The 15,000-nt window shown below is 38.9% G+C and overlaps 2 protein-coding genes across 4 annotated transcripts in view; one reads left to right on the top strand and one right to left on the bottom strand.

Annotated features, from left to right (window-relative positions):
• LOC122256561 (uncharacterized) overlaps window positions 1-13,163 on the top strand; it is a 20,780-nt gene extending 7,617 nt beyond the window's left edge. For 2 of the 3 annotated variants that reach the window (XM_043021349.2, XM_043021350.2), the window contains exons 6-11: window positions 189-598; window positions 817-1,736; window positions 5,457-5,646; window positions 8,310-8,476; window positions 8,714-9,362; window positions 9,632-13,163. In XM_043021349.2, coding sequence (XP_042877283.1) covers window positions 189-598; window positions 817-1,736; window positions 5,457-5,646; window positions 8,310-8,476; window positions 8,714-9,362; window positions 9,632-9,684 — 2,389 coding nt within the window. In that variant the 3' untranslated portion in view covers window positions 9,685-13,163. Of the gene's footprint in view, window positions 1-188; window positions 599-816; window positions 1,737-5,456; window positions 5,647-8,309; window positions 8,477-8,713; window positions 9,531-9,631 lie in introns of those variants that run through there. The other variant, XM_086549855.1, reaches the window with a different exon arrangement.
• Window positions 13,164-14,700: 1,537 nt separating this feature from the next.
• RpLP1 (Ribosomal protein LP1) overlaps window positions 14,701-15,000 on the bottom strand; it is a 2,108-nt gene continuing 1,808 nt past the window's right edge. The window contains exons 5-6 of the mRNA XM_086545307.1: window positions 14,851-14,922; window positions 14,701-14,745 (exon numbers count right to left, since the gene is read on the bottom strand). Coding sequence (XP_086401433.1) covers window positions 14,732-14,745; window positions 14,851-14,922 — 86 coding nt within the window. The 3' untranslated portion in view covers window positions 14,701-14,731. The remainder of the gene's footprint in view (window positions 14,746-14,850; window positions 14,923-15,000) is intronic.

Raw genomic sequence — 15,000 nt, 5'->3', positions numbered from 1 at the left:
TGTGAGTGATCTTGCTTTTGTTTGTTTATAACGATTTTTATATGCTAATTCAGTGATACAATAAATATATTCAAGATGGAAGAAATTTGGCTGTAGTCAGATACCTCAGTTTGATGCATTATTAGATAAAAAGATGATGATGAAATAGTGACGATATACAATTAAACATTGGGTGTCCAACTTTGCAGGTTTTCAGCTGTATATCGGCCAGATCAAGCTAGTGGTGGTGGAGGTGGTGGAGGAGGAGGCAAGTATGTGCCACCTATGTTGCGCAAAAAGAACCAAACTAGTGGGAAGTTGGTACGATCAACACCACCACCTCAGGGCGCTCGACACAACAGTCATGGTGGTTCCAACCCGACCACACCCACCTCACCATCATACCCAGGCCCTCCCCAGGGAAATTCTGGCAGCCACAGCCCTATTGGCGGCCCCGGAGGTGCTTCGCCAGGTTATCCTCCTCCTCAGCAAGTTTCACCCGCGACCCACAGTCCCTCCCCAGCGGGCCACCCAGCTGTGCAACGTCATAACTCTCAAGGCAATCATCATGCCCATAATCAAGATGGCAAGGTCAACGGAGATTCAAAAGGCTCTTATGGTAAGTAAGATTAAGGTTTTGAGGCTGTGTGCATATATAGATGAATTTGTTAGGGGTGATTAGATACACATCAGATTATCTTGGAAGTGGTATTCAAACCTTGTTAGAAAGTGAAGACATGGATAAAAAGGAAATACTTAGGCTGATCCTTACTTTATTGATCTAAATGAGGTAACTAGAATTTTTTTTTTTTTCTCCCCCCCCCTCCACAACCATAGACCGCAGAAGTCATGAGGGTCCCATGTGTGAAAACAACAGAGAGAGTCATCATAGTAATGAGCATAGTAACAAACAAGAACTTCATGGACGTCAGCACCACTCTGGCTCTCACGGCGACGGTGCTCATCCCAACCAGCCCCAGCAGAAGCCGAAGCAGCCTCCTCAGCAGCATTCACACCAGTCCAACCAACACGTGAGCCACATGCCCCCCGTTGGCCAGGGTGACCATCGCAAGGCAGAACCTCGGGAGCAGCGGGAGCCTCGCAAACAGCGCTCCAACAAGGATGAGCAGATTGCAGACTTGAAGAAGTTTGGTGCAGACTTTAAGTTAATTGATCAAGCTGATAAAAAGCAGCAGCAGCCACAACAGCAACAGCCACAGCAGCAGCAGCCTCAGCAACAACCACCACAGCAGCAGCAACCCCAGCAGCCTCAGCAGCAGCCTCCTCCTCCACAGCAACCACCCCCTCAGCAACAACCCCCTCCACAGCAGCAGCCACCACCCCAGCAACAGCCACCGCCACAACAGTCGCAGCCACCACCACCACAGCAGCAGCCACAGCCACCTCCACAGCAACAACAGCCACCACCACCAACTCAACAGCAGCAGCAGCAACAACAGCAGCAGCATCATCAACAGCAGCAGCTGCAGCCTCAGCCTCAACCCCAGCACCTGCCTCCCCAACAGCATCCTCCCCAAAGGCAGACATCGCCTGTGACAACACCTGTCCCTGCTGGTCCCCCTCAGGCAGTGCCTCAGAGCACACACCACCAGCAGAATCCTCCTCCAATGACCATGAGTCCAGCAACGGACATGAGCAAGAGTCATGATGATGTGGAGAAGACTGTAGTGAATTCCAAATTGAATCCAAATGCGAAGGAGTTTGTTTTCAACCCCAATGCAAAACCCTTCAGTCCAGTAAGTAAAAGCATAGACAAAATATTCTTTATTTTATTTTAAGACATTTCTTGTTCTGTATTTTTTTATTTTTTTATTTTTTTTATTAAGTCTAAATACAATATCTTTTAAATTTATGTTAAGAGAAACTTGTTTTGTTTATGTTATGTACCAAGATATATTTTTCTAATTGTAGTAATGGTACCAGGACATGCCTGAACATATTACCCAATATATAATATACAGTGCATGTACAGTACACCCACACTCTCACACCCACACTCTCACACTCTCACACTCACACTCACACTCACACTCACACTCACACTCACACTCACACTCACACTCACACTCACACTCACACTCACACTCTCACACCCACACTCTCACACCCACACTCTCACTCTCCCACCACCTCCTCACCTCCCTCTCACACTCCCTCTCTCTCACCCACCTCTCCTCTCCCTCTCCTCTCTCACTCTCCTCTCTCCTATCTCTCCTCTCCCCCCCCTCTCTCCTCTCCCTCCCTCCCTCCCTCCCTCCCTCCCTCTCTCCCCCTCTCTCTCTCTCTCTCTCTCTCTCTCTCTCTCTCTCTTTCTCTCTCTCTCTCTCTCCCTCCCTCCTCTCTCTCTCTCTCCTCTCCCTTCTCTCTCTCCCTTCCTCCCCTCTCTCCCTCCCTCTCCTCCCTCTCTCTCTCCCTCTCTCCTCTCCCTCCCTCCCTCCTCCTCCTCTCTCTCTCTCTCTCTCCCTCTCTCTCCCTCCCTCCCCTCTCTCTCCTCCTCCCTCTCCCTCTCTCCCCCTCCTCCCCCCCTCCTCCCCTCTCCCTCTCCCCTCCTCCCCTCCCTCTCCTCCCCTCCCTCCCTCCCTCTCCCTCCCTCCTCCTCCCTCCCCCTCCCTCTCCTCCTCCCCCCTCCCTCTCCCTCCCCTCTCCCTCCCCCTCTCCCCCTCCCTCTCCCCCTCCCCTCCCTCTCCCCATCCCCTCCCTCTCCCTCTCCCTCTCCCCCTCCCTCTCCCTCTCCTCTCCTCCCCCTCTCCCTCTCCCTCTCCCTCTCCCTCTCCCTCTCCCTCTCCTCTCCTCTCCTCTCCTCTCTCTCTCTCTCCTCTCCTCTCTCTCCTCTCTCTCCTCTCCTCTCCCCTCTCCCTCTCCTCTCTCTCTTTCTCTTGCTCTCTCCCTCCCTCTCCCTCTCTCCTCTCTCCCTCCCTCTCCCTCTCCCTCTCCCTCTCCTCCCCTCTCTCCCTCTCCCTCTCCCTCTCCCTCTCTCCCTCTCCCTCTCCCTCTCCTCTCTCCCTCTCTCTCTCTCTCTCTCTCTCTCTCTCTCTCTCTCTCTCTCTCTCTCTCTCTCTCTCTCTCTCTCTCTCTCTCTCTCTCTCTCTCTCTCTCTGTAAAGCCATATGATTGTACAAAAATACATGCACATACAGACAAACAGATAAACATTCACAGACAGACAGAGCCATGCACATGCACATACATGCTCATATATAAATAAACACATACACACAAAAGGACTAACAGAAGACAGTTTTTATTACTTCTGGAAAATTTGTTATTCCTGATATTTGATAATTTATTTGATTATGAACCTATTCTTTACGTAAGCATGAGTGCATGGCTGTGCAAATGCAAGCATGGATATCTGTGTGATCCATCTTCCTTTGAGCCACTTTTCTTCATATTTTGATAAGTAACTCAATGAAGCAAGGGTCATGGGCTATTTCTCTCTTCCTCATGTCTACCATTAGTTATATATCTCAGTGTGATTAGACATCCCCAGAAATCATTGATTAATAGTAATATTTCTTTATTTTGACACCATCTTGACCAAACAACCAGAATGAATAAGGCCTTTGATTGTGTTTATCCCACCAATGTTTTTTGTTATGGTGGGGGGCCCGATAGCCATTAAGAATATATGCTGAAATATTCCAGTCCCTTCTCTTATTTTGATCATTGTCTAAACACTTTTACACGGTAGTCAGAGGTCAAGATTAGACTCTTCCGAAACAGTCTTGAATACGTGTTTGGATGTGGGTTGGGATGAGAAACTAAAATAATATGTGGATGGTCCACTGGCAAGATGCTAAGACATGGTATCATGAACAACTGAAAGAACTAAGTAAATACTAAGCAGATGATTGCACTACATTATTTGCTAGCCTATAGGATGCACTCATTGTTTTTGTAAGACAAAGGAAAAGGAATAGTGCATTTCGTCATAAAGGCTTTAAAGTAATTTCAAATTGTTTTCTCTGGGAAATATTTTTGTACAATTCCTTTAATATGGTGTATACAAACAGGAAATATAAACATTTCAGTATTAAAAGCAAAGAAAAAATAATGAAGATGGTAATGAAAATATTTGTTGTATAAAACAAAAATAATCAAATCTTCATGATCAAGAACCAATAAGTTGTCATGGATTATTAACAAAAGTAAAGTTATAGTGCGGTAACACTTAGGTGAGGTGCTTCCTTTGTTTTGGTTATATAGATGGAATAAGAGTCAATACTGCTAATTGCTGTGATGTTCTGTCATTAGGATTTGGCAAGTCCTTGCAAGTGGCAACAAGTGTTTTGAATTTTTCTTTGGCGTTACTTTGAACATTTCTTAGTCTTAGGATAGTTTTGAGGATAGATGATTTAAAGAAATGTATTGCTATCTTACTTAAGCATTTTATAGAGAAGAAGTATACTGAAATGTTGAAAAAGTTGTCAGTCTACAGCCAGAGGCATAACCATTATTTTATATCTTCACTACAGTTCCTTTAACTTTACCATAATTTGTCATGATATAGATTCTTGTATTACTGTATTATTGATATAATTGCAAAGACAGACTGAATATTTTTTATTTGTGGATGAAAACCATTGCAACTCCACCTGCAAACCATTAGTTTGTTGCTTGGTCTTGGTTCAGCTCCTGGTGATACAAGTGTGCAAGATACAGAATAAAATATATGTACTTATTTTCCCTGGAAAAAAAATGTGCCTCATACTCCAGCAATACCAGTAGCTTTTATGATTTTCTTTGTCAGTTTTATGGCATTGCATCTGGGATACAAAATACCATGTTGGAAAACAAAGAAAACAAAATCTTCACTAACAGAGATCTCTTAGTCATTATTATACCCATCTTCATTATTATTATAATTTTTTTTTAAGCATTCACCATGTCCATCTGAGTTTTTCATATTACGAGAAAAAGAAATAAGGATTAATAGTTTATTTTTCCACAAAATTATAAATCTTAAGAAATGGCCTTTAAGTTGCATTTACATTAATTTTATGATAAAAGGGAAAAAAAAACAAGAGGAGTAAAAAAATTAATCTTGACTTTTCAATCTTTTCCTGGAGAGACTCATACAAGTTGAATAGAATATTTTGACGGAAGAGGAGAGTTAGCCCATCTAAATCCCCTTGAAACTTGGATCTAGTTGGATTTGCTTATTGCACATGAAATTCATTAACCATACATTTTTTTGTATAATTTTCAGAATATATAGAATCATTATGGAGATAATTCATGCAGCTTATACACTATGAAAGTTGCTCAGTTGAAGAAGATTAGGAAGATTTATGTTTATTTTATTTAATTCTTTTTTATTTGTTACTTTACTTTAAGGAAAGTGATTTTAATTTTTTTTTAAGCAAGCTGTCAGAAATATTTAATTTTCAAATTCCACTGTCTCAAAGGTGGCCAAACAGTGACTATAAATGTTCATTCTTTGAACCAATTAACAGAGATCACCTAGCACAACCACCCCACCAAGGCCTCACACCCCACAGACACCTCAGATCCCAACAAACCAGCTGCAACAGATGACCGGAGGACCGCCTGTGGGTTACCAGCCGACAGTGATGTCAGCAGCTTACGTTATGGCTGCCCAGCCATTTGCTATGCAGCCTCAGCCACCTAGATTTCCTAAAAGAGGTAAGAGTTTTTGTTTTTTTTATACTTCTGTCGGAACAAAGTCTTGAAGATGAAATATCAAACATGATCAAGTCATTTTTTTTTTCCCCCCCTAAGAAGAATCACAGAATGATTTACGATTGATGCCCATCTGTTTCCGTGCTGAAGGGATATGTTTCAAGGTTGTCAGTCTATGAATTACTAGACCTGGAGAATGCTATTACTGTAAAGACAATATATTTTGAATTCAATATCAAGTCCCGATTGGCATTCTGAATCCAAGTTACACCTTCAAAAAGGGGTTAAAAAGATCGGGGAAAGTAAAGCTTTATGATCTCCATGATTTTGAATTATGAAAGTATTCTTTCATATTGTGTTTTGTGAAGCTAACCTTTCCTGTCTTTTCTAAAGCTAAAAGAAAATGTCTGCACAGACCTGGCCTCGACAGACAAGGAATTGGCATCTGGGAAAAATGTGTGTTGATGCTCCTCATTCAACACTGTTATATTTATTGTGTATATGTATGTATGTAAACACACACATACATGCACACGTACACGCACACACATACAAGCACACACAAACACACTGTACAGACCCCCCCCCCCCCACACACACACACACACACAGAGTAATACATGATATACAAACAAAACATATGTGGAAGATGGTGGATAGATGGATAGGTAGATAAATGGATGGATGACTGAATGAAGTAATGAACAAATAGATAGATGGAGGGAAGGATGAGCACTGAATTAGGTTTGTTTACCTTGCTTATACTTTTGCTTGTATTCCAGAAACAAAAAACAAAAACATTGAACTATTGTTCATTGTGGCATCAGTTATGTCATATATAAATAAGATAAATGCATATATTGAATCACAATTTGGATCTAGATGAAAAGAAATTGTTTTTCTTGACAGTAATGAGCAACAGTCTGTCATAACTCTTACAGTCATATACGGAAAGAAATTTGGATATACATTTGTTAACCCGTTCACAACGGGACATATTTTTGCCTTTTGTGTTTTTGGTGCTTATGCTGGGAAGATAACAAGCTTGTGACACTTCATTCTAGGGTGTTTTCCGATGCACGGGGCCGCGCATTAATTTAGTTGAAAAAACATGTAACGGCAATGCTTTTCTAGTGTTATTTTATTGAACTTTGCCTATATTCTTCACTTTTAAGTGAAAATAACAATGAAAAGTGGAAGCAATCTTTTAGGTGGGCATAAAAAAAACTTTTTTGGTGATGTGACATGATATCTTGGGTGATCGACAAATTAAAAGTAGTATTACATTAGTATTTCTTTATTTTATTTTATTTCTTGGCTCGAGAAGCAGAAATTACAAAGATGCCATCAGTATCATGTAGTTTTCTATGGCGTCATTTTTTCTACATTCAAGCACCTAAACTAAAGTAACAAAGTCTAAGAAATTATAAAAAATAATTATATTCGAGAACAATCTAGCGTTCTATTGCTGACGTTTCAGCGTGTCACAACATCCCCACCCAGGACTTGGCATGACGTCTCAGGACATCACCTGGGTGACTTCAACTGGTGCGAATGGGTTGAAGCACCAAATCCTTTACCAAGGAATGAGTTTGCAGAATCTTAGTTTGCTTCAACATTTGCAAAAAAAATTAACAAACAAAACAATTAAGGTTTGCAATTCAAGAATAAAACACATTGGTAGGGTTGGTATCCATAACTTCAATTAGTGTAATTTATACATGATAAATATGCGTGCAAGTTACATTACTGAGAGGATAAAATTCTTCACTATAAAATTGTTTGTAGTTGTGCAAAATTTTGCATACTGCAATTACCAAAGGTTTTCTAGCATAATAAGGTTATGGAAACCATTTTGTGAACCCACAGTTTCATTATACATGTGACTGTTAGATCTAATAGAACACTGGTAAAGCGGAAAAAATGATAAATTTCTCTATATTTTTATATATATTCATATAGTGGTAGACGAAATAGGTGTACTTTTTTCAGGTTTCACTGCTATTTCAGTTGCAGTATACCTACATATATACATTTATATACAATAGAATTGATTGTTCATTTGACAATAGCTATATTACTTGATTGTATGAGGGCAATTTTTAAGAATTTATTATATCTTTTTCTCTTCAGAAATATAAAGAAATTAATATTTTAGGATGCCCAAACCCATATATACATGTGTGAATACTGATATCCACAGAAATAATTGTTTCTAGTATCCAATTAATCCCAGTAAGATTCCTGTAAGAAAGTCCTCTCACCATTCTTTGGATAAAAGATATAAGCCTTACAGTTACAGCACATTGTCTTACCTAAATGAATGCAGGGCAAAGGAGAAATATTTTTGGTGGATATGTAATTTATATATGATTTTTCAGTTTTATTAAAACATCTGAAACAGACACAAGCAATCATATATTCACACATAAAAAGACGTACACACGCACACGCACATGCACACCCACACCCACACCACAAGCACACATATCACAAGCACAAACATTTCTTCATTTCTCCATACAAGTTTACTTTCGTCTTTGTCTTCTTCATCTTTTACTTGGTGCTGTTGGTTAGAGCACTTGACATCTCTTTCCATGTTTAATGCATCAAGTTTCTTTTACTTGGGTCAATGGCTCTTGGTAATATATATCAATACTTTGCAGTGCCAGGAGGTAACAATCAGCGTCCAGAATATACGTCACAGATGCAGGTAGCAGCAGCAACAGGACAGCCTATTCTAGCTCCAGCACCCATGAACACTCAGCCGCAGGCGATAACGGCTGTTCAAATACCACAGAATATGTTGCCACAGACACCAGCACACTATCAGGTATGAATATTAATGGAGGAAGTATTACTTTTCTCAGCGTGTAATTTTTTAGTGTAGGTATGTATTTTTATTGCTGATTTTATGACTTGAAGTAGAATATATAGAATTTAATAAAATTGTACTTATGATGTAGTTGAATGTATGGTTTGTTTCAAAGATATTTTCATTATTAGCTCTATATGATTTATATTGTATAACTTATATTTTAAAAAATAATTCATATTTTCTTCTTTGCAGCAATACCCAGGGATGCATATGATACCAGTGCGGTTTCCTCCCACTGGAATGCAAATGGTAACAGCAGTGGTGCCTACATCTATGGGAATGTATCATCAGAATGCAGAGTCCCAGCAGCAATCACAGCAACATAGTCACCAAACTATGTTCATGGCTTCGGCAAGCCTCCCGCCCCACCAGCCACATCCTACCCATACTCCAGGTCCTGGCCCACAACCAACGCAACCACCAACCCCACAGAATCCAGGAGGAGGTGGTGGGCCTCCAAACATGCCAACACAGCCACCCACACCTGGACCTACTCCACCACAGCCTCTAATTTATCCACCCCACATGGCCGGACAACCATCTCTGCCTCAACACTTGTCGCAACACTCTCCTCATACAGCTCCTTCGCCCCATGCTCACCAGTATCCTGGTCAGAATGCAGCAGCTGCTGGACACCATGGAGGGCCTGGTCAGCAAATGGCTACCCAGATTGTGATGCTACCCCATAACATGCAAGCAGGTCCACACATGATACACCCTTCAGGACCACCTCCACATTCTGGCACAGCACACATTCCCTCCTCCATGGCGGGCTTTACTCCCACTTCATCTGCCGCTGTACAGCACATGCCTTCAGCCCCTCATATTCAATACATGCAAGGTAAGCACCAACGGTTCCCACACTGAGGTGCTACCTGGTTTAGGCAAAGAAAGGGAATAAAAAAGTTTTAGCAGCAATGAAAGAGGTAGTTCCTCACTGAATATTGCATTCTGATGTAAAGATATATGAATGCCCATGTAAAATCTGTATAAATTACTTGAATTTATAGTAAACCTGTGTGAATATATGTCACATATCTGAACCTTGGCATATTTGGCATTGTGAAGGGAGACGATGCTCATGAGCTGAGATGGTGTTTGTGCCCACAGGTACACCCGGCAGCCATCATCACCCCTTGCCCCTTGTCCATCACAGCCAATGAAGCCTGGGCTTAGTAGGAGTAAATCTGCACCATCCCCAGCCTTCAGTTGTGTCTGCCTGAGTGTTTGGCCTCTGTGCAGAGTGGGAATTTCTCTGCATAGTGAAATTGGGGATGTTATGTTACTGTTGTCATGTTAAGAGATGTATCTAGGGTAGCTTGGTTACTACACTGATCACTATACACTACTACACTGATTAAGCTGTTGCCATACCAGGTATGTGCAAAGCATTAGGAGGGTGGGAGCTACATCCTAAATTTTTGTTTAGGTTCAATTAAACTAAGGGGAAGTTATGCAAGGGTAATTAATATACGGGTATGCTACCTTTTTTCTTTTACATTTTAGTGTTTCAGGAGAGTTTCATGAACCATGAGTAATAGGGACAGTTGCTACCACAGAAGCAAGCAGTCATTATATAGCTGTATGCCTCTTGACTGGGAGATCGGTATTTATTGTTGTGATAAGAGGAGGGATAGCATTTTAAAGTGACTACTTTTGAAAGGTAGCCCTGAGATTTGTAGGAGTATTAGGATATTTTTATTTAAAGATTAAAGAAGTTCATGTGGTATGGGACAATATCAAATGCAGAGTTTAGATGTTATCAATGCCAAGTATCAGGTAGGCAGACTGGAGAGCTGGGTGATGTAGTTGTGATGTCCAGGGTGATGTATGTCACATGGATTTATCAATAAAAAAAGTATTTATTGATTAGCAATATTCTATGAGAGACAGAATGAATGAGGGGCCAGTCAGACAGCTAGCCCAACAAAATTGAATATGAAGTGTGATTTGCCTTATCATGTTTGAAGTAAGTCTCAGTAAAATGAATCTGCGTTGTGACGTGTAATGGAAAGCCGTACAGCAATGTTGATACCGAGGGCTCTTTTGTCACACCAAATTTTGTACTGACTTGCTAAAAGGCATCTCAAACTCCCCTCCCCACTTCCCTAGCCCCACATTCTTCAAAGAATCATGTGGAATGATTTGGAGTCTGACTGGGATGATTATGTGGCCATTACAAACATTCAACCTTTTCCTTTTCACATTGTTGAATTTCTATTCATTTACATCTAGATCAGGATACGGAGCTGTACAGTAGTGGTGATGACTATGTGTACAGTTTGGTGTCCAGCAGCTGGCTGGTGATACTGCGGCAGCAATGCTTACTTTTCTCTGAAATGAAAGTAAGCTGTTTTATATACACCTCTTTTTTATAAGTTGCCTAGCTAAAGTTACTTGCCTCTATTTCTTGACTTTCTGTCTTACCAACTCTTCTTGGGCAAATGTGGTAAGCTCACAGAATGAAATTAGCAAGTATGGGCGAAACAAGGAGTATCAGAGGCGGTCAGAATGCTGTCATTTTGGAAAACAAACTTGTAATAAAAAACATTATTACTCCATTTCCATTATAAGTAAATAAAAGTGGAGAAATAACATTGATATGCAGATATGTCTTTTCTTTTTTTTCTAAGAGATTATTGCTGTTTTCTTTTTTTTTCTTTTTTCATAGGAAACAAAACCTATCGTGTAATATTTCGTTGATGCATTACAAGGTACATTTTTTGTATAAAGCTTTTTCACTTCATCTGTTAATGCTCTACAATGTTCTGTGTACATGACAGCAAAATCCTGTTACTCAAGGCAGACGACAGAACAGCCTCTGCAAAAACAAGAGGTGAGAAATAGGGAAAATGGAATAAAAGTATCAAAAATTACTCCTTATTAAAAACCATTTTGAACAGAGGCCAGGATATGGTAAAGGTAATAACTTGTTTGGCTATTTTTTCCACCTCTTGTAGTTTTCACTTCAGTGATGGGAAACTGTAGAATATGACAGCTAAACATGTGATGCATTGTTAAAAATTAATGCTGTTTATTATTTATGTATTGTGTATGATACACTTGGTTACTTAAAAACCACCATAAGAGAACATTCAGACCTACAAGGTAGTTTACAACTATTCAGTTGTTTTTATTTCATACAAGAGAAAAAATTGATATGCAACTGAATAAAAAAAAAGTAATTGTATGAGGAAAACTATTAAAAGATCAATTGCTTTGTGAGCAGAGAATTGTACAAGATATTTAAGTATGTTGGAGTGGATGATATGATTGCAAGTTGTGATGCTAGCATGAAAGTGTGAAAGTATGAATATTGCATGTGTTCAGATGCCGGTGTGAACTGTGTACAGCATTAGTAAACTTTCCCCTGTCCTGTAATTCACTTCCACCATAATCTTTCCTCTATTTTTTTCATGGATATTATGTTCCCATGATGTGTCTGTGAATGATATTGTCAATATTTATTACTGTAGGGATGAATCTACTGAGGATTCAACTAGAGTGATAACTTATTCTTGCAGATACACAGAACAGCTGGCCATTTTTCTTTTGTACTGATGTTGCAGGCAGTTGAAAATGACTAGCAATGCAGGGCAGTCACTTTAAACTTGTACATTTAGGGTATATAGTAAGTGTTTCTTTTATTTAATATTGTTTACATCTAAATAATGTTCCCAAGTAGGATAACATTATCAGAATTTATTCGTATATTGATTAATTTGATTACATATGATTTTAACCTTAAATTTTCAATGTTTGAAACTGTCCCCGAAGTAATCCACAGATAAACTTTTTAACAAAAGTCTGCCAATGCATAAGCTAGATTATTTTTTCTTATTTAATTACCCTCAATAATATTTGTTTGCAAATGTGCTAATAAGCTGAAATAATTATTTCATATGCAAGATTTTTTTTTTTTTTTTTTTCCATATAGATTCCTTTTATTTTGTGTCAGCTGCCTGCACTATACTTGATGTTCCTCCCCACACCATTTCCTACATCTCTGCTATTTTTCCTTCTCTCTTTCTCTTGCAAGGAAATTAATCTATTTTGTTACTGCCACAACAGGAGTCGTCAGGGCGCAGCGTACGTAGATGTCAAAGTTACACATTGACTGACTTCTTTGCTAAAAGATGTAGGTCTTTCAGTTCTCTCTTGCAGGGGAATGTATGATGCTGTATCATTCTTGTAACGATCTTTCTTTATATTATTTTTTTCTTTTTTCTTTATATTTTGTGAATTTCATTATGATATTAAAGTCGGAGGTTTTTATATGTGAACATTGAAGGATTTATATATGAAGTTTAAAAAGAAACATTGTTAAATAAATATGGAAAATTGCTAAACTGAAAGTTATATGTATTAAAATATTTAGAATGGGAGAAAAACAAGCAGGGTTATATTAAAAACGAACATGTTATGAATGGGAAGGAATGTGAAGGGTTTCATCTCTCTTAATGTATTGTGCCACCATTATTGTTATCAAACAGGAACACGGAAAAGTTGGCAATGACACTAAAAGATGTGATGCCCAGTACTCGAAACTATTGAGAATGTAGTCAAAAATACAAAAGGAAACTTCCCATTGTGTAGCAGCTGAAACTCACAGCTAAAGGCTATAAATAAAAAGAAAAGTTTATTATGTATTTTTTCTCCTTTGCAGTTCCTCAAAATCTATGTATAGGGAAAGAAAACTTTAGGAAAAACTTGCCTCATTTTCATGGCAATAACAGCCTTTTCAATTTGAGGAAATCCTGTCAGTGGTCATTTGTCGGTATCATCCAAATGAGCTTACAGCTAGATTCGATTCCCTTTATTTTTTTTATTTTTTTTTTAATATGGATTTTTAACGCTGCAGTGAATGTGCCTAGAAGGGCATGGTGGTAGTATTTCATGTACTTGTCTGGACTTTTGTTTAAAGCTGTGTGCAGAATAGATGGGTTGAAATATGCAATATGTTGAAAATGGCATTTCCAATCAATTGATTGGAAATCTGCCAAGTCAACAGCTGTCATTATTGGTGTCAAGGTACTATCAAGTGATCTAAAACGGTTTTTTCTTAAGGACAGCACACTTACTTATTCTAGGTATAGCATAGTATGCACAATGAGGGCTTGCATTCCATATGCAAAACCACTTTAGTATTATGATTCTTGACAAGGCATATTCGACTTTTGAAAATGTACAAGGTACCCTTTTTGCACTACGACTCACGTTCTTGAAATATTTTTTTCCTGTTAATTCCTTTAGGCCTTGTCCAGATGAGTAATTCAATCGAAGTTCCATGTATACAGGACCATAAAGATAGCTCCTGCATACCACAATTTTATTGCAATTCATATTTTTTGCAATTATAACATTGGTTTCTCTTTTGGGATTTGCTAGGTATTTACAATATTTCTTACATGGAGTATGCCACACTAATTGTCTACCCTCTACTATCAGGTTTATATCTTAATTTCATGTAAGCACTTTCCACTTTTGTACAGAAAATTCACAAATTCAAGTATTTGATTGAACACTACCAAATGTGAAGTCATCTACCAAATATCCTTAAAATTGGAAAAACTTAAATTTGTTCTATTTCTGCTTATTGTATAAACAATCTAATTTATACTATCCCACCAAAATTAATGTCTCAAAATAGGGAAAATAGTCACCTTCAGCAGTTTCACCGTTTATCTCGCTGATAATAATTTAATTTCAAAGGATTTTGTGGATATGGCTTCATGGAAACTAAACCAACCTCTTGTCTTATAGAATATACCATAACTTTAGTGGGTATGGGTAATGGCTAACCTTAAACCAAGCACATTCACTTGGCTAGCCAAGTATTTTTCTAGTATGGTAGGATTTGATATATTGTACTTCAAATGAAATATTCCCTTCGCCTATGGAAAACGTCATGTTTGTGACAAAACATTGTGCCTTTATCAAACCTCAACCCTTGGCCGCAGATGGCATTTGCCGTCAAGGCAAGCAATAGGCCTAGATGTGAATGGGCTGGGCCATATATGATAATACTGACAATGCTGTATAAACTTTAAAAATACTGCGACCAAAGAGTTCATGACTTTTCTAGAGTGTACTAATGAAATTAATTCAATAGCAAGTTTTCAAAAAATACTTTTGTATTTTTTAAAAGGTTACAGTTCAGGAAAATGAAAATGTTTGTATACAATCCAGGTTTTATTGGAAATTATGGATTTAACCGAAGAGACCTGGAATGGGAGAATTTATTTAATTAGTTTCAATAAATTAAAAACAATTATGTATCAAAATGTAATCAAATGTAGCCATGAAAATCACATTAAGTTAATACTTACTGAAGCCCATGTCGTCATCAGATTCCTCAGCCTCTTCTTCCTTCTCTTCCTTCTTGGCTTCAGCAGCAGGTGCTGTAACAAGGAAATTTTTTGTTAGAGCATGGGGATACAATCAACATGAACTGCCTATATAATGCGAGATCAGTTAGA

This window comes from Penaeus japonicus, unplaced genomic scaffold (assembly GCF_977035675.1).
Source record: "Penaeus japonicus unplaced genomic scaffold, GWHDUDI00000001_assembly GWHDUDI00000002, whole genome shotgun sequence".
Classification (NCBI taxonomy): Eukaryota; Metazoa; Arthropoda; class Malacostraca; order Decapoda; family Penaeidae; genus Penaeus; species Penaeus japonicus.
This window is presented reverse-complemented; position numbering and strand designations above follow the sequence as displayed.